The following is a 24,148-nucleotide window of genomic DNA, read 5'->3' as shown; positions in this document are numbered from 1 at the left end:
TTCAAAAAAGACAGGGTGGGCTCAGGGGCCTGGCTGCCTGTCCTGGGCTCAGGCTTGAATCAGCCTCTTTGGAGTTGTGTGCATTTGAGCCAGTCCCTCTCAGCCTCTGTTTCCTCATCTGTAAAATGAGGACAATGTTTAGTACCTCGTAGGGTGCCTGGGGCTTAAAGGAAGAGACACACGCTCAGTGCTTAGGAGGTGCTGGTGGTCTCCAGGGCTGCGTGAAGGTGGTCCGTTGCTGCGGCTGTGATGGTGGACGTGATTGCTGTGGTGTGGCCACGCTTCATACTTCGTCCACCGTGGGAAGAGAGGTGCCTCCCTACTGTTCAGATGAGGAAGCCGAGGCTTGTGTGGTCAGGTTGCCCATCCGAAGGCACAGGATTTACCAGGGCCGGAGCTGGGGCCAGTACGCAGGTGGGAGCCTGTGCTTCAAGGCTCTTTGGGTGGTGGCTGTGGGGAGGTCACTTATGCTCTCTGAGCTGCTGTCCCCTCCTCCTTCTTGCCCCTTGTGGGCTGGGCTAGGGGGCGGGGACAGGGGGCAGGGCCGATGACCTTTGAGAGTCAGACAGCCTTGACCTCGGGCCCTCTCCCCACGCTCCCAGGGCCCACCCAGAGCCGACACCGCTCAGCTGACTTCTCTGAAGCTTCCTTAGCACCCCCGAAGTGGGGGCTCAGGCGACTGCGGGCCCTCAACATCCCAGGAAGCCCCAGCGGGGCTTGCTTTATGCCTAAGGATGCTGGGGGGTGCGGGTCTGTCCCTGCATGGGTGACAGCTGCGCCCACATCTCCCTGAGCACTTTTCCTTCCTGCTTGTCCTCTGACTGCATTCTTACCTCCTTCAGTGGGGAGAAGGGCTTTCAAGGGCTGGAAGCAACTCCCGAGGCTGAGCTGGGTTTATCCCCTGGCGGTCACCCCAGAGAAATGTGCTTTAGTTCAAGCCGAGCTGACCCTCAGGTGGAAACTTTCCCAGGACTCCTGAAAGACGGTCCCCCATGAAGTGGGCCTGTAACTGGGCTTGGTGCCTTGGACATCCCAGGGGGTCCGGGCGGCGTTTGCGGTGTGCCTCAGGGTCACAGAGTGCTTCAGAGTGTCCTAGGCTGGGTGACAAGTGGTGCCTGCAGGGCTTGGGTGGGGGCCTCCCATGGCTGAGCTGTTGTAAGGGTGTTCTTGTCATCACAGTGGCTTGGGGGAGGCTGGCGTAGCCTAGGGTCTGAGGGTGGGGGTGGGATGGGGCTTGGGGGCATCCAGCCCCAGGAGTCTCTTCTTTGCTGTTCTCTGGGCCCCTGATCATGCGCCTGCCTCAGGACCTTTGCACTGGCTAGAACCTCTTTTTTTTCTTGTTCTTTTTTTGAGACAAGGTCTCACTCTTTCACCCAGGCTGGAACACAGAGTCCTGGTCACCTCCTGCCTCCTGAGTAGCTGGGACTACAGGCGCCCACCACCATACCTGACTAATTTTTGTATTTTGAGTAGACACGGGATTTTGCCATGTTGGCCAGGCTGGTCTCAAACTCCTGACCTCAAGTGATCCTCCCGCCTCGGCCTCCCACAGTGCTGGGATTACAGGCCTGGGCCACCATGTCTGGCCTGCTGTAACCTCTTTCGGGAACACCTCTGTGAGCCCTTCAGCCGTCCTGACTTAGGCCTCTGCTCTGATGGTGCCCCCGAGAGTGGCCTGATGTTGCGCAGTGACTCCCTGCGACACCTTCAGTGCTCCTCCTAACCGTTGCCACCGGGGTCTGCGGTATGCCCCTCGCCCCGTCCCTACCTTGTTTCAGGCTGTTTGGACTGGGGGACTCGCAAACAACAGAGCTTCATTGCTCGTGGTTCTGGCGGCTGGACGGCCAAGAGCAAGTCGCTGGCAAGTTTGCTGTTACAGGGGAGGAGGGGCTGTTTCCTGGTTCGTAGATGGCGGCTTCTCCCAGGAAGAAGGGCAGGGCGGCTATCCGGGGCCTCTTGGATAAAAAGGAGGGGCACTGACCCCACTCAGGACAGCTCTACCCTGGTGACCTCATCCCCTCCCGGAGGCCCTGCCCTCTGACATCGTCCCGTGGTCATTGGGTCTCTACAGACAGACACACATTCACACTCCAGCAGCCCTCCATCCAGGAGTTTGCTCATCTTGTCATCGCTGTGTCCCTAGCACTGGGCACGTAGCAGGCGCTCAGGAGACAGCTGTGCCTGACTCGGTGTCCCCCACAGGGCCTCAGCCTGTCCCCTCCCCATAAACGGGGCCTCTCTGGGGCAGGAGGCGCTGCTTCCTTCTTCTAGCCGCACCCTCCAGGGCTCTGGCTGGGGAGACGCAGGCCCTGCAGGCTGGATTTCCCACGCAGCCCATTTTTTTTCTCCCAGAAAGTTCTGCAGCACGGGACTGGGCATGCATCTTGGGGACAATTTGGAAAACCGGGAAAAGTTCTTGTGCCTTTTCTCTGACTGAGGTACCCACCGAGCGTCTCCAGAGAGCCTCCCCCTCCCTTTATGAGAAGGAACCAGGGGTGCTGTAGGCATGGGGTGTGGGGGAGGGGTGCCGGCAGCCTCAGCCTTGCGTGTTGGGGACCCAGGTGAGGTGAGCGTTCCACATACCTGAGTTCATTTTGTCCTCACAGCCTTTTAAAGTGGGAATGGATCACCCTCTCCTGATAAGGCACAGAGAGGGTAGTCAGCTTGCTCAGAGACACACAGCGGCAGGCCTGCAGTATTAGCAAGTGAATGGTATTTCCAAGGCTGTCACATCTTTGCTCAGGGTCATGCTTAGCATGTTGAGCGGATGATCCTGTTCCATCCCCAGAAGCCCCTCTTACTGTCTCCGGGACGGGTCCTGTTTTCTGGGGATCTGGCTCAGACCTGGGAGGGGCCCGTTTCCCAGGCTGAGAATGCCTCATTTAGCCCACTCTTCTGGGAGGTTGGGGGTCAGTTTCCAGTTTGGCTTAGAAGTGAGAGTGCCGGAGGGGCACCCCAGAGTGGAGGAACTGCCCCCTTCCTCTGAGTCGTTCATTTGCATGGCAGTGAGCCCTTTGTTCCTGGGGCCAGCCTCCTTCCCAGGCTAATAACATAATTCCCGGCCTGTGATGTCATAATGGCCCTTTCTGTGGCTGGGGTCAGAGGCTGGGTGGGCAGCTGTGTGGGCCGGGCCAGGCCTGGTAATAACCAGAGGAGGTGGTGGTTGCCATGGGCCTGTGTGTCAAGCTGTCTCCTTCCAGGGAGAGCGGCAGGAGGTGGGATCTGCTCCCCTGTGGACACCGGAGCCAGTCGAGGCCCAGGAAGCCCTCCCTGGCCCCACCGTTCGTCTAGTCCCCTCGATGAGCCGATGAGCCGCTTCAAGCCTCCTCTTGGCCTGCGGAGTGGGGGTGGCTCGCTGCCAGCTTGGCCCTGGGCCGGGAGGCGTGGGCGTGAGAGTCCCTTGCTTCCTGTAAGCGTGAGGGAGGCCCATGCCCGGCGGCTACTATGTCGGGGCCAGGTTCACACTGGGAAAACCAGGTTCAAACCTTGGCCCCGGCTCCGTCCCGTGGGTGACAGCTAACTCCCTGTGCCTCCGTTTCCCCCTCGGCTTAACGGGATTCCACTAGGGCTTGGACTCAGAGCTAGGCAGGGAGTGAGCTTTCGGGAAATGGGCAATGTCAGAAAAGGCGGGGGCCAGTGGAGTGGGCTGAGTGGTGGCCCCAAGAGACAGGTCCACGTCGTGGTCCGCAGGCCCTGTCAGAGGGAGAGCGTCTTTGACAAAAGGTCTTTGCGGATGTGTTTTGAGATGAGCCCATCCTGGGTTACCCAGGTGGGCCCTGAATCCAGAGACCCGTGTCCTTAGAAGAGGCAGGCGAGGAGAGCAGGACGACAGGGCTACCCGAAGACCGAGGCGGGGACTGCAGGGATGAAGCCACAAGCCAAGGAGTGCCGGAGCCCCTGGCAGCTGGAAGAGGCAGGAAGGAGCATCCGGCGTTGCCTCTGGAGGGAGTGGGTCTCTGCCAATGCCCTGACTTTGGACTGCCGGCCTCTGGAACTGTTAGAGAGTGAATTGCTGCTGTTGGCCAGGCGCGGTGCCTCCCGCCTGTAGTCCCAGCACTTGGGGAGCCAAGGTGGGCGCGTCACTTGAGCCCAGGGTTTCAAGATCTGCCTGGGCAACATGGCGAGACCTTGTCTCTACGAAAAGTACAAAAATTAGCCGGATGTGCTGGTGGCACACCTGTGGTCCCAGGCTGAGGCGGGAGGATCCATTGTGCCTCGGGGGTCAAGGCTGCTGTGAGTCCTGATTGTGCCCCTGCACTCCAGCCTGGGCCACAGAGCGAGACTCTGTCAAAAAATCATAACAAGATAAAAACAAATAAATCACCGCTGTTTGAGCGGCCTGGTTTGTGGTCAGTTTTATGGCAACCCTGGGGAAAGACCGCAGCTGGTGACCCCGTCTCTGGAGGTGGGGGACTGGCGCTCGGGGGTGGGTGGTACTGTTCCCCACTCCCAGCCTGAGGGTGCAGGACAAGTTTGGGTGGTTGAGAGCCCCTTTGTTCCTAGGGGTGCAGGATGCCCCACTGGGGAGTCCAGACCTTCCAGGAAGGAGGCCTTGCTTGAACCTGCCTTTCTTGCTGAGAGCCAAATCCACAAAGCCCTAGACCACACGTGCCGCCCACCATTCGCTGTCCCGCCTCAGGCAGCCCGGCTAAGGGGACAGGACCTGGAGGCAGGAGGCTCTCGGGTTCTACCCGGCCTTCTCCCCAGGACCCGGACACCCTTTCCCCACACGTCTGGTGACTCCCGAAGAACCCGTGTTTGCCAGGGCCCTTGACAAATGGAGGAACTAGGCCCAGAAAGGCCAGGCTACTTGGCAGAGGCCACACAGCACCCTAGTGGCGGTGACGGCCTCACAGTCTCGCCACGGGCACTGGGGCACCCAGGAGTGGGGATCAGAGTTCTCGGCCACATGGAGGCCTGGTGTGCAGTGGGCCGGCCGTGTGGACCTGAAGTCGTTACCTGATATTTGGGACACGCGGCTGCCTTTGATGGACCTGGCCCAGTGTAGGTGGCACCCTGGAGTCTGGGCTGTAAGCACACCCTGTCTATGCTCTCGGCCCCGGTCTGTTTGCAGACTGGTGTTTGAGCTTCTGCTCTGCATCTGCGACTTTGCCCTGAGCATGTTCATGCTTTCAGCAAGCACTTATTGAGCACCTGCCGTGTGCAGTGTGCCGGGACTCTGGGGACACAAAGGTGTGACTCTTGTGTCATGGATCTTGTGTGTGGGGCTGTCGGGGGAGAGGAGGTGAACGAGGCAGCAAGGGCTGGAGTCCAGGTTCCGGGTCCTGATGAGGGAGGTGAGGATGCAGCCTTTCCTTCCTCCTTGGCCGGAGTGGGTGGCGTGCAGCAGGCTCTCAGGAGGACATGGAGATGCCCACAGCCTGTCTGCAGTGGCCCATGGTCACCTCTGGCTGGCAGGACCTGGCCTGGTCTCGTGAGCGGGGACACGGGACAGGAGGCCTGCAAGGTCTGGCCCCAGCCTGGTGGGAGAGACGACGGTCCCCTCCAGCCTGAGCAGGGGACATGGGTACGCTGGTGATGGGGTCCCAGGACACAGTGGGTGAGCTGGGTGCAGGAGGCGGGTCGCCCGGGTTTGTATCCAGGCTGTGCCCTTGCCAGCTTTGTGACTTTGGGCAAGTTGCTTACCCTCTCTGTGCTGCAGTCTGTCCACCTGTAGAATGTGGATGATAACAGAACCCCTCACTCACGGGGGCACTGTGATGGAAGGAACTGGTGCCAGTGAGTGCTGTGCTAGGGGCTGGCTGTGCTGGTGGCTGGGAGGTGTCCCCTCCCTCAGCTGCTCAGGGTGGCAGCCTGGAAGATGGAAGTGACGTTTGCACGACTCCCCGCTGCCCTGCCCCTGCCTGTGCAAAGAGCCTCAGTCTTCTGCCTGGGAAATGGGAGCTGTAACAAGCACCCAGCTTCATGGAGCTGGGAGAGGCTGAGGTGGGTGCATCGGTGCCTGTAGGGTGGGGCCCGGTCGCCACCTGCTCCACGTTGAAGCCTTGGCCGCCCCCGAGGCCTGCAGCAGCTGCCTGTTTTACAACCCAGGAAGCTGACGCTCCGGCAGGGATGGGCCCAGGACGCGCGTGGGGACGGCCCGTGGCCCGTGTGCTCTTGGCTGCAGACAATGCCCCTTTTTTCTGGCCTGGCGGGGGCAGCCCGGGCTTGCTCAGCCTGGCCTGGGTTTACCAGCACATTGGGTCCTGTGGTGCGGTGAGCACACACATTCCTTCTGAGAGAGATCGTGACGTTCCTCCGGAAACCGAGGTCCGGAGGCTCGGGTGACTGCGGGGGGCGGCTGTGTGTGTGGGGGGGTGCCTGCTCTGAGAATTGACCCAGATCAGAGCTGGGCTTTGCTGGGCAGCGTTCATTGCAAAGCTGCCGCCTGCTCCTTCAACCATGAGAGCCACTGACAGCTCAGGAAGGGACTGGGAGCCGCCCACTCTCCCGCCAGGGTGACACAGGACAGGCCTCTCCCAGGCTTCTGCGTGGCCCCTTCCCCCTATATTGAGTCTGGCCTGGGTCTCCCATCCCATTTCTCTGGCCTCCTCTTGGCTGGCTTTGGACCCGTCCCTACGTACATGGATGAGGCACCTAGTGGGTGGAGGAGATCTCATTCCAGGGAGAGCCTATCTGAGAGTCTGCGTTTTAGGAGTGTTGCTATCTTAGCCCTCTTGGTTGCAATGGACAAAATTCCTCTGCCTTCTGCATTTGGCACAAATGGTTCAAGTAACTAAAAAACCTCAGGGAAGCTTCAGGCACAGCTGGATCCAGGTGCTCCCCATTTGCAGTTGCTAGTAGACTGAGACTAATTGCAGTTCAGCAGCCCCAGTGGCAGGACAGCTTCCTGTTCCCAATATTCCAGCAAATCTGATGGGAATGAGTTTTATTGGCTCAGCTTGAGAGTTAACCTCCACCCCCTTCACCGAAGCCAGTGCCACTTTGGCTGGAGGGCAGGGTCAGCCTCCCCGGGTCCTCAGGACTGGGGAGGCAGGGGGCGTGGTTGTCCAGGGAAATTGGGGTGTGGTGTGCGTAGAGTGGGGGCTGGGTGGGCAGAGTCACTGTGTCTTGCTCCCTGTGTTGGAGATGGGGCCAAGTCAGGGTCTCTGCCCAGCCCTGCCTTTCATGGCCAGTGTGTGTCCCATTCCGGTGGAGGGGGTGGCACCGATGAGTCACTGGGTTTCATTCCCGTTATATTTAATAGTTGGGGGGCCTCTTGGTTCCCCCCTCCAAACCGTTGCTGGCGCTCCGCCTACTGTCCCCACATCACCCCGCTTCAGCTCCCCAGCCTCCCCTCACCCTCTCTTGTGGCTTCCAGTGACCACGTCATAAGCCACAGGTCACGTCCTGGCAGCCCCCGAGCTGCGTTTGGGTGTCAGACTGATTTATTGCGCTGGTTTTATAGTCAGTGTTATTTAGAAATATTGGGAGATGTCTCAAAATTGGGCTTCTTGGCTTCGCCGGGAAGGTTTGGACACTGTGGGCCCCGTGTGTTCCAGCAGGGTCTGGGACATCAGGAACGTTTCGGGGCCACATTCCTGAGCCTCTGCTCAGCGCTGGCTGGGACTGAGCTGTGGTCACCCCCTTACTGCGGGCCCCTCTCCTCAGCGCAGCGCCTGCCTGGCTGGGTCCCATGCTCCAGCAGGGTCCTGGGGGGCCGCCGCTCTCCTCTCACCTTTTGTCCCTGCCCTTCTTATGGTGGGACCCTCTCCCCTGACGCCTTGTTCATTCTCTCTCCAGAAACTGGTCATTGCATCCCAGGCAGGCCATCGCCACTCCCAGGCGCTGAAGCACTTGTTTACTGTCTGAGCTCCCGGCTGCAGGGGCGGCAGGACCTTTTGGGTTCTTGGCACTGTCCGGTCATCAGACACTGATCAGCGCCCCTGGGGTAACTGAATGGCCCAGATGTGTCTGCTTCTGAGCATCGGACAGAGCCGATGTAAGTGGATTCTTCCTGCTTGGCCTGGGAGCCCAGGCGGCGGTGGGATCCTCCCAGCCAGGCCCTTGGTGGTCCAGCCTGGTCACTTGTCGGGGGTTGGCAGGGGCTGGGGAGGCCGAAGGGGGCCCTTGTTGAGTGGGTGGACTCCCTCGCCCCGGACGCTGCTGCTGGCGCAGCTATTCTTAGCAGAGAAACATTTGTCCTCGTTCACATGTGGTGGATGCCTCCAGGGAGTGGCCCTGAAATACTAGGGGCGACCCCATAAATTCCTGAGGAAGCCACCCTCGAGGGCCTGCGTGCATGGAGGAGAAGCGGGAGGAGGCGTTTCCGGCAGCTGCACAGCTGTGGATGCATTTGCCAGATGTTGGAGGCAGGGAAGTCGGTGGGAACTGTGGGGAGGCCACCTTCACACTCGGGGTCTGGGCACAGGCATGAGCGGGTGGGACAGAGACAGGGGCTCTGGGCCTGGCCTCGGGTTTCGGGGTCCAGGGGCCCCTCTGAAGCAGCCAGCCCTTCCCTGGGTTCGGGCCCTTTTAATTGTCCCTCGAGGCCACCTGGGTTAGAGGCAGCTGGCGAGGGGAGAGCTCAGCTGATCAGGTACTTCTGAGGGATCAGAGGTGCAAGTCGCTGCCTGTCGGGCCCAGCCATGCCCTGTGACTGTCATGAGGTCCTGAGGTGAGGTGGGCCAGAGAGAGGCCTGGACGCACACTGCACTCGGCTCTGAGGGCCTACTGAGTGCCGGAGCCGCAGGCACACCTTGCCTTTCATGGGGCCACCTGAGCCTTTGGGGCCATCACAGAACAATACAAGCACAGCTGAGAGCCCTTGACTCAATCAGGGAGGCCTCCCCGGAGCAGGTGTTTAATTTTAAATTGTGGTAGGTACATATAACATGAAATTTACCTTCAGTCCTTATTAAAAAGATAATTCAGTAGTGTTAAGAATATCCATATTGTTTAGTGACCAATCTCCAGCACTTTCCATTGACAAAAGGGAATCACTCTATCCATTAAACAGTAACTCCTGCTTCCCCGCCTCCCCCAGCCCCTGGCACCAACCATCCTCCTTTCTGTCTCTGTGAATTCAGCGACTCCAGCCACCTCCACAGGTAGAATCAGGCAGCGTTTGTCCTTTCGTGGCTGGCTTCTGTCACTCAGCCTCATGTTGGGAGCTGTGTTTCGTGTAGTTCAGGATTGCAGTTTATTGCTGGCCATGCAGCAAAACGTGGACCCAAGACCCCAAATCCCTCTCCATCCTTTAGAAACCCAGGATCCTGCCACCTCTCCAGGTACTGACCAGGAGCCCAGCCCCAGCTCAGCCCCCAGCTCCCGAGCACTACTCCAGCATCAGCCCCCCAGCTCCCCCAGCCCCACTCCGGCATGGGCTCCCTCTCTCCTGCGTCACAGCCCCAGGGGCACGGGGTTAAGTGGTTTGCCCAGGTTACACAGCTGGTGTCAGCCCCCCCTCCCCCCACTGCCCAGACACCAGCCTCCTCTCTGCCTCCCAGCTTCCCTCTGCAGAGAAGATTGCTGTTGGGAAGTCCAGATGGAGGAGCTGGGTCTAATGGAAAACACCTCCCTCCTGGGGCACCCAGAACTTAATGAGGAAGACGCAGCAGAACCAGGCGTAATGTTTGTGAAATACCCAAGGGGGAGGGGCTGATCTCTGCGCAGGGCTTCTGGGGTGGAGCCCCGGGAACCTGGCGTGCAGGGAGGGTTTGTCGTGCTGTGGTTTATCTCCCTCTCTTCCTTTTAAAATTAAATGGAAACAAAACAAAACCAAAGATGCGGAGGAGGAAGTGGTTCTGAGCAGACCTTGCCGTGGTGGGGGAGCAGGGCCGAGCTGGCCGCCGCCCAGCGGACACAAATGCTCCAATTAAATTGGAAACAGTAACAGCCTTCTCGGAGGCTCTGACCAATGCCACTTCCCTTCTGTGCACCGAGGGCGGGTGCCTGGGCTGGCAGGGCCATAGGGAGGACCCGGGTTTGGGCTCCAGTATCTTGATCCTGTGGCCTTGGGCAAGTCCGTTCACCTCTCCGAGCCTCAGTGTTCCGATCTGTCCAATGGGGCGAATTGTGTTTGATGAGGGGAACCGAAGCCTTTGCTGCATTGGTGTTGGCCTGAGAGAAATGTGGAATGGAGGTGAGGCCTGCTGAACCCAGGGTGAAGGGGTGGAGGGATGGGGAAGCTAGGGGGCTTGAAGCAGAATGTGGGGATGACAGGCTTCCCCAGGGGCCGAGGAGCCTCTCTAGGGAGAGATGGGTAGATGCTGGGGGTGGGTTTTGCACCTCGCCCGTTTTCCCCTGGCAGCAGGTAGAGGATGTGGCAGTGGGGAGACAGGAATCGCGGGCTGGGGCATTTGGGTTCACTTGAGTATCAGAGACTCCTCCCAGCCTCAGTTTGCCTATCTGCAAGTCGAGGGTAGCCATAGTGACGGGCTCGGTTAGCACCATCATCGTCGCCTCCCTCCTTCCCCCAAGTGGCCAGCGTGGCATGGGGCAGTAACAGCCACTCTCTCCTTCTGGGCCTTCTTCCACGGGCCAAGAACTGCACCCAGCTTTTCGTAGCCCTTTTTCCAGTGAATCTTTCCAAGTGAAGCTCAGAGAGGTCAGGACCTCACCCAAGGTCACACAGCTGCGGAAATGGCGGAGTTGGGATTTGGAATTGGTCAGCACTTGGGAGCCCTCTGGAGTGGCAGTGTGTCTGCAGGAGGTGGCTTGGCTGAGAGTGCACTGGCTTGCTTCAGTGACTGAGGGGCTGTGACTCAGCCCATAGCCACCATAGCTCCCTGTGGCTGAACCTGCTGAGGAGGAGCCCTGTCTGGTGGGGGAGGCAGCAGGTAAACAGGTGGCTGTGGCACAGAGGCCGGGTCCACGGGAGCAGCATGGCACCGGGGGGCCCATTGGGGTCAGGGGAAGGTTCCAAGGGGGTGACGGCAGAGGTGGGAGCTGAAGACAAACTGAACCTGCCTCATTGAGTCTCACCAGCCAGGCAGGGCATATCAACAAAGGTAGCTGACCAGGAGGGGATGTGGCAAATAGGGGAAGGCAAGCCCATCTGGCATGGATAGCCTTTGCCCACTTCCAGCTGGCCATGGCTGGAACCTCAGTTTCCCTGTCAGACAATTTTGTGGTAAAATACATACGAAAGCTACCATTTCAGCCACACTAAAATGAACAATGCGTTGGCATTTAGGACATTCACAAGGTTGTGCAACCAGCACCTCTGTCTAATTCCAGAACACTTTCATCCTCCCAGAAGGAAACCCCGGGCCCATTAAACAGTCATTCCCCACTCCTCCCTCCCTCGACCCCTGGCAGCCTTCTGTCCCCGGAACCTGCCCCTCCTGTGAAATGGATGGAATCCTACAGTTTGTGGCCTTTTCGACTGGCTGCTTTGCCTTTGCGCCATCTTCGAGGCCTGTCCGTGCTGGGGCTGGGTCAGCTCACCTTTGCCTGGCTGAATCCTAGTCCGTTGATGGACAGGCTGCATTTGTTTAATCTGTTTGTCAGTAGATGGACATTGGGTTGTTTCTGCTTTCTGACTGATAGAAATAGTGCTGCTGTGAGTATTCTGATTCTGAGCCTTTCTGTTTGTTTTGTCACCTGTTTTCAGTTCCTTGGGGGTGTGTAGCTAGGGGTGGCATCAGTGGGTCATGGGGTAATTCTGGGTTTAACCTAGTGACTGTTTTCCACAGTGGCAGTTCCCACCCGCACAGTGTGCGCAGCCTCACTAAGAGGAGCCAGGCGTTGTGAATTTCCCGTGGGAAATCCCTCTTTATAAGAGCTGGTCTCTGGGGCTTAGCTGAGCTGACCCCTGGGTAGGGAAGCAAGTCCCAGGAAACGGCTCAGAGGGAGCAAGTCTGGGACCCAATGAGAGCTTCTGGGCTCCGAGAAGACCCCAGCTTTCTGGCCATAGCCTGGCCCACGCAGCGCTGGCCTGTACATCCACCCGGGGTCAGGGAGGAGGGTTCCCAGGCGGGAGCCCTCTCAGCCTTTCTCCTTAAACCCAGCTCGGGGAAGGTATGCGCTTTGTGCTGGTAAAGGAGAAGTGGTACCAGGCGGGGGCTGAGACCCTCCCATGCTGAGTCCGGGTTTGGGACTGGAGGCAGTTTTCCCTGGGTCCTCCGTACTCAGTAGGCTAGGGCTTGGGGAGCAGTTGTGTGGGTCTGGGAGTTCATCAGGGTGACAGTGCCCCTCTGTGTTCCTCATGGAGCTCGGCACTTGGGAGGGCCTGGGAATATTAGCAGGATGAAGGCATGCTTGGCCCTGGGGCTTGGTTAGAAATGTAAGACCAGAAAACTCCTGGAAAATGGAGCAGCTAAGTTGATATCTATTTGGGGACTGGTCTGTCCATCCATTCATCCATTCATCCGCTCATCCGTCCATCCAGTCATTTGTCTATCTGTCCGTTCATCTGTCCATCTGTCAATACATCCTTCCTTTCCTCCCTTCCTCCTTTCTCCTCCGTACTCCCGTCTCTGTTCCTCATCCACATATCTGTTCCTCCATCTATCCATCATCCATCCACCATCCATCCATCTGTCCATCCATCCATTCATCCATCCATCCATCCATCCATCCGTCCATCTACCATCTACCATCCATCCATCCACCATCCACCATCCATCTGTCCATCCATCCACCATCCATCCATCCATCCACCATCCACCATCCATCCATCCGTCCATCCATCCATTCATCCATTCATCCATCCATCCATCCATCCATCCATCCATCCATCCGTCCATCTACCATCCATCCATCCACCATCCACCATCCATCCGTCCATCTATCCATCTGTCCATTCATCCGTCCACCATCCATCCATCTGTCCATCCATCCATTCATTCATCCATCTGTCCGTCCGTCCATCCATCCATCCATCCATGCATTCATTCATCCATCTGTCTGTCTGTCCATCCGTCCATCCATCCATTCATTCATCTGTCTGTCCGTCTGTCCATCCGTCCATCCATCCATCCATCTATCCATTGTCCATCCGTCCACACATCCTTCCTCCTTTCATCCGTCCTTTCCCTATCCATGCATGCATCCATCCATCCTCCTTTCTCCCTTCCCTTCCTCCCCTCCCTCCTCCTTCCTCCTCTGTCCTCCCATCTCTGTCCCTCTTCTGTCCTCTCCCTTGATGCAGCCACCCCCTGCTGAGCACCTGGCTGGCTATCTGCCTGCTGGGACAGACCCGTCACTGGTCCTGGGCCCTGGCTGGCAGGCCTTTGTCTGACTCGGTCACTGCCGTAGCTGTGTTTGTCCAGCGTTGGCACATAACAGATGCAGAAATAATTCTCTGATTGATGAGAATGGGCGGGAAACCGGAGTTTGGGATGGGTTTGGCTTGCCTGGTCTCAGCTCGAGGGTAGACCGCATCCTTGTGGGTGACACCCAGGGTTGAGCTCTTAGTATTTGACCCTTGGCCCCTTGGGCAGAGCCAACGACAGGCTGGGGGAGGGTACCTGGCTCCACCTTAGGGAGTGGAATGACCTTTCTAAGTCAGGGCCAAGGAGTCTGGCCTTGTTCCTGCAGGCCTGCTGCCGTGCGTGGGTGGAGGCCATTTCTCTAGGGCCCTGACGATTGTGGCTGTCGTCGTTGAGGGTTACAGGGGCCCCTTTACCTGTACCCCACACAGATGCCTGTGCCCAGTGCTCCCCGACAGAGGGGCAGCTACAGTGTTCTTTGAACACAGACACCAGAGGCAGGCTTGCCATAGGAGACCACACGCCAGCCCTGCTTCAAGTGCACCAGCGTGTCCTTCCCACCTCCCTGGGAGTGCCCTGAGTGGCCTCACAGGTCCCCACTCACCCCGCTCTCCCACACAGGCCTCCCTGCTGTCCTCACACCAGGCTGGGTCCTGACTGCACCAGGCAGGACCTTTGCACCTGCTGCGCCTGCTGCGTAGACTCCCTTCTCTCCCCCACGCCTTGGCATAAGAGGCGCCTCTGGTGACGCATTCCTGACTGCCCACTTTCAAAACATAGCCCCCATGGCCTGCCCGCCTCCTCCTGGTTCTGCTTTTCTCCATAGTGCCAACACCATCTGCCATCCTCTTAGTAGAGGCTTGCCTGCTGGAACGGCAGCTCCACGGGGTGGCGGATTTGGGATTAGTAATGTCACTGCTGTGTCCCCAGCACCTTACACACAGTAGGTACTTGGTAAATCATGGCGGACGGAGGCTCCACGAGGTGTTGGATTTGGGATTAGTAATGTCACTGCTGCGTCCCCAGCATCTTACACACAGTAGGTACTTCATAAATCGTGGCAGACAGAGCGAGCCACCAGGCCGGGCAGCAGGAGCTCTCCCTTCACCCTCTTCCTCGTTGGCTGTGGGGCCCCTCTGGGCTGGGCTGGGTGAGGTGCACCCTTGCCGTGTGCCACCAGCTCTCTGCGCCTTAGGACTCCCTCTAGAGCTGATTCTGTTTTGCGACTGGAGTCCCGCTGAAGGTGGCCATCAGATGCTCGGCTGGTGCCCCAATTTTTAGTGGGTGCCAGAAAGTAAACACGCAGGTGTCAACAGCCCGGCCCGTGGAGACGCATAACCCAGAGCCTCTGCTGCCCCAGAGTGCCTCTGGGCCGGGCTGGCTGCAGTGCAGTGGTTTTGTTTAGTAAACAGTAGATGCCTACTGTGTGCTGGGCTCTGGGGATAGAGTAGTGAACAAAGCGAGTATTTCCGGAGCGCCTGCTGGAGTAGCTAGCTTTCCTCCTTCACCTCCGACCGCCTGCAGCCCGGGAGCACGGCTGCGTTTGGAAAGGGTCTCTGCAGATCTTATTAAGATGAGGTCACAACCGGAGTAGGGAGGGCCCCAGATCCAAGAAGACTGATGTCCTTAGAAGAAGGGGAGACACAGAGACAGGAGATGCAGCGGAAAAGCCGTGTGGAGATGGAGGCAGAGATCCGCACGACGCCTCTAAAGCCTGGGAACGTCGGGGCTGCTGCGGGTCAGCAGAGCCGGAGGAGGGAGGGAGCAGGAAGGGCTCCCCCAGAGCCTCCGGGGGCCGTGAGCCCTGCACACACCTGGATTTGGACTCGAGGCCCCCAGAGCCGTGAGAGAAGCCGTGGCTGTTGTCTGAAGCCACTCGGTCTGTGGTGGTGTGTGCCAGGCGCCGAGCCTCTCAGGGGCTGTCACACAGTAGGTGCTTATTCCACAGTGAGGGGAGCAAATGGTTCCGCCCACCCCAGGGGGGCTTTGTGCCTTGGGCTTCTCAGAGTACCAGATGGTTTTGAGTGGGTGCATGTGTGTGTGCACATGCATGTATGTGTGTGCGTGCGTGTGTGCATGTGCATATGTGTGCGTGCATGTGTGTGCGCCTGTGTTCACCGTGGCGCTCTCTGCCTGGCAGGCTGATTTTTAATTCCGAGGCTCCCCCACCTGCCACAGGTTCTTCCAAAGTCAGTGCCCAATTGTTCCCAGAAAATTTCAGGCATGTGTGGGGCGGAGAGCCCCGCGTGCCTTTCCTCCTCCCCACAGCCTGGGCTCCCACACCTCTGCCGGCCCGTCGCCCTGAGGCTGTAATTCCACCCCCCCAGGTCTGAACCAGGCCGCTCAAGACACGGAAAATCTATGGAATGTGTCTCGGTGTGGCCTCATCCTGCCGGAGCTGGAGAGGAATGCAGGGGCGGGAGCTCCCCATGGAAGCCTCCAGAACCTCCGGGAAAGGGGCCTCTGCCCGGCCAGGTGGGAAGGCGACACAGGTGTCTTGGTTTCTGGCGTCGCTGTGTTGCTGGCAGGCACCTCCGCTGGGCAGAGTCATTTGTGGTTACCTACTGTGTGCCGGGTACCGGGAGGGGCTCTGATCCAGCAGGAAGCAAGGCGGATGGACGGTCAGAGCTCATGGCCCGAGCTTTCTGCTGCGGATTTGGAAACCTTATCAAAGTGTGCAGTGGCTGGGAACGGGAGACGTGGCCCGCTTGGCTGCTGTGCTGCCCGGCTGATTGCAGCGGGGGCGGGGGGCACTTTTGTGTGTGCTGCCTCCTGGCAGGTGTGGCCCGGGGACAGACTCCTGCCGCTGTGCATGGGGAGCCCCTCCACCTGCCTGCGTGGGATCTGCGGTGCTCCTTCAGCTGGTGCAGGGGCCAGCAGGGGCCCTGGGACTGCAGTTGGTGGCTGGGATGTGCAGAGGCCTGCTTGGGCCCTTGGCGTCCCCATTGGGCCTCCCGGCCACCTGAGATCTGCAAATCCTTAGAACTTGCACCCAGGCGCTGTCTTGTCCTCCACAGAGGCCTGTTCTCGCTGACTCTGCATGGCTGAGCCCCTGCTGTTCCCCAGGCAAAAGGCACAGAGTCCTCACCTCCGGCCTGTGAAGTGGGACTCTCAGGTCCCACTGACTGCAGCTGAGGAGACAGACTCAGAGCTGTGCGGCGTCCGGGGGCATCCTCCCATGTTCCTGCAGCCAGCTGTTTCCGCAGCCTGCAGTCCGTCTCCCTCCTGACCTTTACCCACCTGCCCACATCCCCTTCTCTGTCGCTGATCCAGCCAGCGTCCCGTCTCGTGGACATTGCAGGAGCCTCCCCAGGTCTCCCTGATCCACTCCTGCTCGAAAAACGCTCTGACCTTTTACGCTCCCCCTCAACCACCTTCTGTGGCTCCCCACTGCCCTGGGAACAAAATCCATCCTTCCCTAGGCCCATGGGGCCCCGAGGGACTGTCCCCACCTCGCCCGCATATTCACTCAATTAATTTCTTAAACATACAGTGCCTGTGCTCATCCCCCGACCCTGCTCACCTTTGGGGCTGCACTCACCCCGCCCCCCACCCCGCCTTCGCTCACTCCTCACTGGCCTGCGCTCACCTCCCTGCTCTTGCTCAGTGGCACCTCCTGCTGAAGCACTCTCCCTCCCTCTCCTTCACCCTCTGGAATTTTTTCCTCGTATCCCCTGGCTCTCCCCAGGGCTGGGCAGGGCGCCTGGTCCGAGATCCTCCAGGGCCTGGAACCCCCCGGGTCCCCGGGTTCACATCAAGTCTCCAGTGCTTAGCCCAAGGCTCAGCAGAAACCCCAGAGTATCTGTAAATACCTGTGACCCCAGCGCAGCCAGACCCAGCGGCAACCTGGGGCCTTGTGTGTCTGAATCCCTGCTCCAGCTCTGATGTGTCCTCAGAACCTCCTGTGGCCAGGACCAGATCCTGGAGACCCTCGAGAGGCTCCCTCATCCTCCTCTGCCCGCATCTTTGAGGAAATGATATCATCAGATTTTCTTGGCATTCAGTTCCAAAGCTGCTGATGAAAAGTCAAAGCTTATTTTTTTCCCATGTGCAGTGCTGTGCACCCGCCTCCTCGCTCAAGTTTCAGAAGCTTTGCCTCACTGCCTTGTCAAACCCTGTACCTGTTCGCAGGCCCCATTCCTGCCTCACCTGCCCCTGGGAACTGCGGGTCTCCGTTCCGTCTCTGGATGTGCCTGCTCTGGACATTTCATGTAGATGGAGTCACATGATACGTGGCCTTTTGTGTCTGGCCTCTTGGGTTCGGCGTCACATTTTCGGGGTGTGTGTGGCGCGGCACACAGCAGTCCTTCATTCCTCTTTATGGCTGAGTGCTACTCCACTGCACGGGATGTTTGCTGGGTCTGCGTCTTGGTTCCTGTGACTCGCGCCGCCGTGAACGCGCATGCCGTGAACGCGCATGCCGTGAACGCGCATGCCGTGAACGTGCATACAGTGAACATGCCTCCGTGAACGTGCTGCCGTGAACGCGCATGCCGTGAACGTGCATACCGTGAACGCGCATGCCGTGAACGTGCATACCGTGAACGCGCATGCCGTGAACGTGCATACCGTGAACACGCCGCCGTGAACGTGCCTCCGTGAACGTGCATGCCGTGAACACACTGCCGTGAACGCGCACCCCGTGTTTTGTTGGAGCCAGTTTCTAGTTCTTCCAGGTGGATGCTGGGACTGGACTCAGTGAGTCACGTGGTAATTATTATATGTTTACATTTTTGAGGATCCGCCAAACCTAAGAATTCCTAACATTTGTTTATTTTTGAGTTGGCAGCAAGCGTGGCTCAGGTCAAGAGGGCTTGGAAATCAGGTTTCCTAAGCTCGTGGTGAGTGAGGGTAGCACGAGGCCCACCGGCATGTGAGGATGCTGGGCAGGGGGCTGGTGGGGGGACCCATTGGTGAGTGAGGGGCGGAGGCCCCAGCCCCGTGCTCCGGGGTGGGCACGGTGTCAATCCCAGGGACCGGAAAGCCAGCCAGCGCGGGTGATTTAGGAAGGCATCACCCTCTCTGGCCTCTGGTGCATAATAGTGAGCGTGTGTCAGGGGCCTGTCACCTCCAGGCGGTGTCTCGTTGGACAAAGGAGGCTGGAAAAGCTGTGGGTAAATGAGGCCTCGCAGCCGCCTTGTACAACTCAAAATTTAGTAGCGATTGGGAAGTTGCCCGTGGTGCCCTTGGAAGAGGCACAGACCTCGGGAACAGCACCCAGCAGAAGTGATGGCTGCCTCTCCTCCAAGAGACCAGTAGCTGTTGAAAACCTTGAGAGAGGGGAAGAGAATCTGCTTTGCTGCATTAGGTGACCAGGGTCTGCAGACTTGGAGCTGAGCCCTTGCAGGAAGAATTTTAGAGCAGGGCTGGGTCCCAGCGGCCACCACTGCCGGCCCTCCCAGGATCGGCCTCTGGTTTCCGGCTGCAGAACAGATGTCTCGTTGTTCTTGCTGGGGCCGGGCAGGGCTACTCGCCTCCCCATCAGAGCGTCGCTGGTGACTGGGCTGCAGCTGCGTCATTGACAGTCCTGGTGACAGTAGTACTAGGAGTCCTGGCTTGCTGAGCACTTACTGTGTGCTGGGCGCTGCTGAGTGCCTGCTCTCCACCACCTGGCCTTTCCTGGGGTCCTGGCAGGAGGACTTAGGTGGTCAGGATACGGACAGGCACCTTCATGTGCGTAGGTGCGTGTTTGTTCTTCCGATGCCTTCCTGTTTATTCCACACTGTACTGGGTTTCTGTATACCTATGCAGATGATAAGCTTCTCTTGTGAGTAAAGTTATGCCTAACTGAATGACAGTGACCTGCTTTGAAGAAACTTAAGTACACCGCAGGCCGGGGGCTAGATGGCCGTGGCCTTGGTAATCTCTATACCAAAAGTTCCTATGCAAGGGTGGCACATGAATGTCTGATGTTTAGGGAGCAAGGCATGTTTGGAGGTTCAGAGAGGGCAAGTGACTTGCCCAAGGCCTCACAGCTTAGCGATGGTGGAGCAGGACTTGTTTCCAGGTTCACAGGAACTGCACCATGCATCCTGTGTTGGGAGGGGAGAGCCGGCAGGCAGCTCTGAGGCGGCGGTGGGTGTGTCAGGCGTGGCTCTGGAATTCCTTGGCTTTTCCATGTCTGAAGGATGGACAGTAGCCAGCTGAAAGGTCGCCTCCTCAGTTACTCCTTCTCTCCCTGTGTGAGCCTGAACTCTTGGTGGCATGTGACAGAAACCCAGGTCGGGCTGCTGAAGACAAAACGTGCAGAAGGAGCATCCCAGCTCCCCTAATGAAGCGAGCAGGCTTCCGCCTGTCTCCAGCCGTGGCCGTCATCGGACACTACCTGCCCTTCAGCCCTTCCGCCCTGCCTTCCTGCCGGGGGCGTGGGTCTCAGGCAGGCTCCTGCCGATGGTGGCCCCAGAGCTCCAGGCTTCCATCCCAGCTTAGATCCCTGGCGGAGAGCACTGTGCTCCTGGTTCCAGCAGCGAAAGTCTCAAGGTGGATTCTCACTGGCTCTGACTGGGTCACATGACCATCCCTGGAGCCTGGGGAGGGAGGCAAGGTCAAGTCTACACTAGCAAGCGATGGGGTGGGCCTGGGATGTGGTCAGGTCTGCCCACCTTTACCTTCCTCCATTGCCCCTCCACATAAGGCTCCAGGGCGTGCCTGCTTGAAGAAGGACCGTCATCCTCTCAGGTCAGGGGAGGGGGTGTTCTGATGAAATGCAGGGCTGGGTATGCTCTGTTTCCCCTCCTGACCCCTGACCTCATGTGATGCAGCCTCAGTCCTCCGCCGTCAGAGGCCCACGTCCAGGCTCTGGGCCCTGTGCTGGGGTGCACTTTCCTAAGCTCTGGGGGGAGGTGTGCAGTTGTCGGGGTGCTGGAGAGGGATTTGCATGAGGCAGGACCTGATAGGTCCATACACCCTTTCTGAGGGGCTGGTTCAGGGAGAGTGTGCAGGGGACTTGGTCTGGGATGGGACCCTTTGTAAGCCCAGCAGGCAGAATGGAGCTGTGGCTGGCAGAAGAAGGGGAGAAGCTTCGTCAAGGGCCTCAGGGATTTCCTGGCAAAGGCAGCTTCTGAGTAGGGGCCCCTGTGGCTCCCTGGCTGGGCTGTGTCTTTGCTGTGGGGCTGTTTTTCCATCTGCAAAGCTGCTGGCGCGCTTCCGTTATTCCTCTGGCTTGGCCATGTGTAGATCCTCTCCCATGGAAGGCTCCAGTGTCTGGCCCCTGAGCCATTTGGGGTGCCTATCCGAAGGGTGCAGGCCGCACGGGCTGTCACTCTGCCCTCGGCTCTTCCTGGTGCGGCCCTCCATGTCCCAGTCCCACCTCCCAGTTTGCATCTGGCTGACCTCATACCAGTCCTGCTGTGTCATGGTGTCAGCCTCCTGCACAGGGTCACAGCCTTGCCCGGGTCATGCTGTGGCCTGTGGCCTGCCCGAGCTGGCCCTGGCCCCTGCTGCCCAGGACAATGGTGTGTGCTGTCCCCACTGGGACAGGTGCTTTCCGGGAGCTCTGCCCCGTGACTTAGAAACCCAGGGGCCCTGGAGTGAGGCTGGAGGGCTGAGGGGGGCTGGGAGCCATCTGGGTGGTGGTGAGGGCGGCGCACATCCCTGTGCTTGCGGTGAGGGCCTGGGTGGGAGGGGCTGCTGGTCCCGTGTGTGGCTTGCATGGCTTGGAGGGACCTTGAACGCCAAGCCCGTCTCCTTGTGCTGCTGGAGGGCAGGTGAGCGTGGCAGTGGATGGAGGAGGTCCAGGCAGGCCCCTGGGTGCTCGTGTGTCCTCATAGGACCACAGGAATCCCTTGGGAACCCGCGCATGGAGGAGCCAGCGGCCCCGTGGCTGATCTTGTTTTTCTTTTCTTGTTTTCTCGCAGGTGCCAGGGACGGGGTGGCCCGTGAGCCGATGACGAGGACCGGCTTTTAACCCTTGGTGGCGATTAAAAGAAAGCACGTCGGGGCCTGGGAGCCCCTCCCCCACCACCATGTCGGGATCCACACAGCCTGTGGCGCAGACGTGGAGGGCCACCGAGCCCCGCTACCCGCCCCACGGCCTCTCCTACCCCGTGCAGATCGCCCGCACGCACACGGTAAGGGGGCGCGTGAGTGCGCCGGGGGCCACCGTGAGACCTTTTTCTGTTTCGCTGGCTTCACGCTTTCCTTTCTCCTGGGAGCCAGGCTCGTGTGGCTCTGAGTCTCTAGGACAGAGAGGAGGCCTCCGCGGAGGCTCCTGGTGTCTGAAGCCTTTTCCAGAGCATCTGGTAAAATCTTTGGTCCCGTTTTAAAGCTGGGAAGATGGAGGCCAGGGCCAGGCTGAGCCGGGGCTCTGCCTCTCTTGACTGGCAGTGGGCTCGGCGTGCGAAAGAGGAGCGCTTCTCTATTCACTTTCCTGCAGCCCAGCCTCGCCTCTGTCCCCAGCCTGCCACGGGACTGGGTGGATGGGAGTGGCCTCCGAGGGGCCCTGGGGCCGGAGAGGTCATAGCTCCCCTTCCTGCCTGGTCCCCCCGGTTCCGGGTGTATCCACCACGGGGAGGCTCAAGGCTCTGAGATGAGCAGGCGTCGCACAGGCTGCGTCTCTGCCTCCCTGACAGCAGGGCCCAGGGCGCCGGCTGTGTCTCTGGGGAAACTGCCCATGGCCAGGGCAGACGGGCTGCCTGGGAGCAGGTGGGCCTCGGTGCCTGCCCACGCGTGTGCTCTCATCGGGTCTCCTAAGACGCCCCCTCCCTCGCCCCTCCCCGCCCCGCCTCCCAGCGGGGGCCCCGTTTCCCGCCTCATTTCTCACCGCAGGAGTGAGACCAGGACGATGGGCCTTGGTTTTACCCCTTTGGCATTTATGGGGTGCCTGCTGTATACCATGTCTCTGGTGTTTGCCAAGCGGCGTTCAGAAGTGTGGGCCTCCCCCTGTGACCTCCTGGCTGCTCAGTGAGGGGCGTGAGGCCTGGAGGTCACAGCTGGAGTAGAAGCTGACTCTGCCGGCCACCGTGTGTGTGTGCATGTGTGTGTCCTGCCTGGCTAGTGTGGCCCCCTCTCGTGAGACCCAGAGAGGAAGCTGTGTGGGAGGACGTTTCCATCAGTGAGCAAGAAGGTTTTGCATACGAGCTCCCGGGCTGTGCGTGGGGGAGTCCCGGACACAGTCACCTCCTGTGGGCTTGGGGCCCCGGGACGCTTTGCAGAGCCAGCTGTCATCAGTGGGTGCACTTCGGGTCCTCTTGGGCTGGCGTGTTCCCGGGGAGGGTCACTGCATCCTCCCAAGCAGCCCCGTGAAAGAGCGGCTTGTGCCGTCATCCCACGCTGCACATGAGGACACTGAGGCCCAGGGGACGAAATCCCAGGCCTCAGGTTCGATCCCCTCCGTGGGGAGGATGCCTCCACACTGGGGCTCCAAGCCTCTGTGCCCCCCCAAACCTCCCCCAGGCCTCTATTTATTGAGCACCTACTGTGTGCCCAGGGCTAAAGTGTAGGCTCCCGTGGGAAATGACTCCATGTGTTGTCATTGTCTTTGTCACCACGAGCAAAAAGATGAACTCTCATGAGCTGCGCCTGCTGCGGGTCAGACGCCGTTCAGAGCCCTGAGTGTGTGTGGTTGTGCCCGTTCCCCTTGTCGCCCCAGGGCAGGACTGGCATGCTCTGTATTTTGTCAATGGGAAAATACTTCGCAGGGCGGGAAACTGCAGTTTCGTAACCTCAAGCCTCAGTTTTGTCACATGTGAAGTGGGGTTACTGAGAGTCCCCGTCTCCTAGATTCTCATGAGGGGTCCAGGGGATCTTCGAATGTTCTTAAGATGGTGCCCGGCTCAGGGCCCGCCTGGGCTGTCCGTTCGCTGCTGCCGTTCCTTGCTCTCGTTGCTGTTCCTGCAGCTGCCGGCGGGGAACCTGCCTGCCCGGGGGGCTGCTGGCTTCTGTCTGGTTTCTTGTCCTGTCCTGCTGGAGGTCCCCACTCTCCTCCACCCCCACCCTGCCCTTATCCTCAGGCTCCTGTGGCTCCAGTGCCCTCCCGCCTCCTCTCCTGCCCTTTGCCCCAGCTGGGCCCTCCTCTGGGCAGTTGAGATCACTGGCTGACCCTAGACACCTCCCATTCTTCTCCTGCTGGGCCATCAGTGACGCAGGACGCGGCGGACAGGGTCAAGCACTCACTGCCCCTTCCAGGCAGGAGGCTGAGGCCAGGGAGTGAGCAGGGCCCAGTCTGGTGGCCACAGGTGCCATCATTTCTGTCCTTGTGTGGGGACAGCAGGGGCCATCTGTGTGCTCCTCCCTGGGGGAGCTGCCCCATATCTGACCCTCTGGCCTCGTGGTAGGGCTGCCTGCCAGGGACTCCTGCTTGTCTCCTGAAGGGCAGGAAGAAGAGTTCTGGGTACTCTGGGGAGGGCCCTGTTACCCTGGGCATATGCGCAGGGGGAGCCGCTTTCTTGCTGCAGGTCGGAGGTGAGCTGGGGGCTGTGATCTGGAGGCCCCTCCCTGGCAGCCCTTCAGCCCCCAAACCCTTTGAATTGGCAAGACCCAGTTGGAAGGATGCTGCCCTCTTCCTGAGCTCCTCGATCCTGGGAAGATGGATCGGAGAAAGGGGAAATCACGCCACGGAGAGACAGATCCCCTGGGTGAGGGACAGTCGGTGGTGGGAACCTGGTGGTCCTGGTTCCTTCTGCAGTAGCTGAGGCCGGTCTGTGGGGATCCAGGGGCCGCCTCAGTGACCCCGGATTCAGGTCACCCGCACACACACTCCCGACAGGCTTGCCTCCTGGGATTGGCTCTCCCGGCTGGAGAGTCTTCCTCCTGGCACTCCAGGCACGGGAAGCCAGCCTTCCCTGCAGCCTGCGAGAACCTCAGGGTGGCTTTGAATCCCTCTCCATGTCCAGCTTGCTGAGTGGCACTGAGCTGCTTACAGCCATGCAGAACAGTCTCAGTTTCCCCCCCTGCAGTACCGGTGTCCTGGGGGGTCTGCGTGTCAGTGGTGGAGTCGGCACACAGCAAGCCTGGGGTGGTCATCTCTTTCCTCCTGGAGGGGTGGCAGGAGA

General features: G+C 59.5%; 1 protein-coding gene across 24 annotated transcripts in view; it reads left to right on the top strand.

Moving 5' to 3' along the window:
* NCOR2 (nuclear receptor corepressor 2) overlaps positions 1-24,148 on the top strand; it is a 245,887-nt gene that overhangs the window by 52,638 nt on the left and 169,101 nt on the right. For all 24 annotated transcript variants that reach the window (XM_037744259.1, XM_017544426.2, XM_037744276.1 and 21 more), the window contains one exon: positions 21,014-21,226. In XM_037744259.1, coding sequence (XP_037600187.1) covers positions 21,122-21,226 — 105 coding nt within the window. In that variant the 5' untranslated portion in view covers positions 21,014-21,121. The remainder of the gene's footprint in view (positions 1-21,013; positions 21,227-24,148) is intronic.

The sequence above is a fragment of the Cebus imitator genome, unplaced genomic scaffold (assembly GCF_001604975.1).
Source record: "Cebus imitator isolate Cc_AM_T3 unplaced genomic scaffold, Cebus_imitator-1.0 Scaffold169, whole genome shotgun sequence".
Taxonomy (NCBI): Eukaryota; Metazoa; Chordata; class Mammalia; order Primates; family Cebidae; genus Cebus; species Cebus imitator.
The sequence above is the reverse complement of the archived record's forward strand: the minus strand, read 5'-3'. Positions and strand labels throughout refer to the sequence as shown.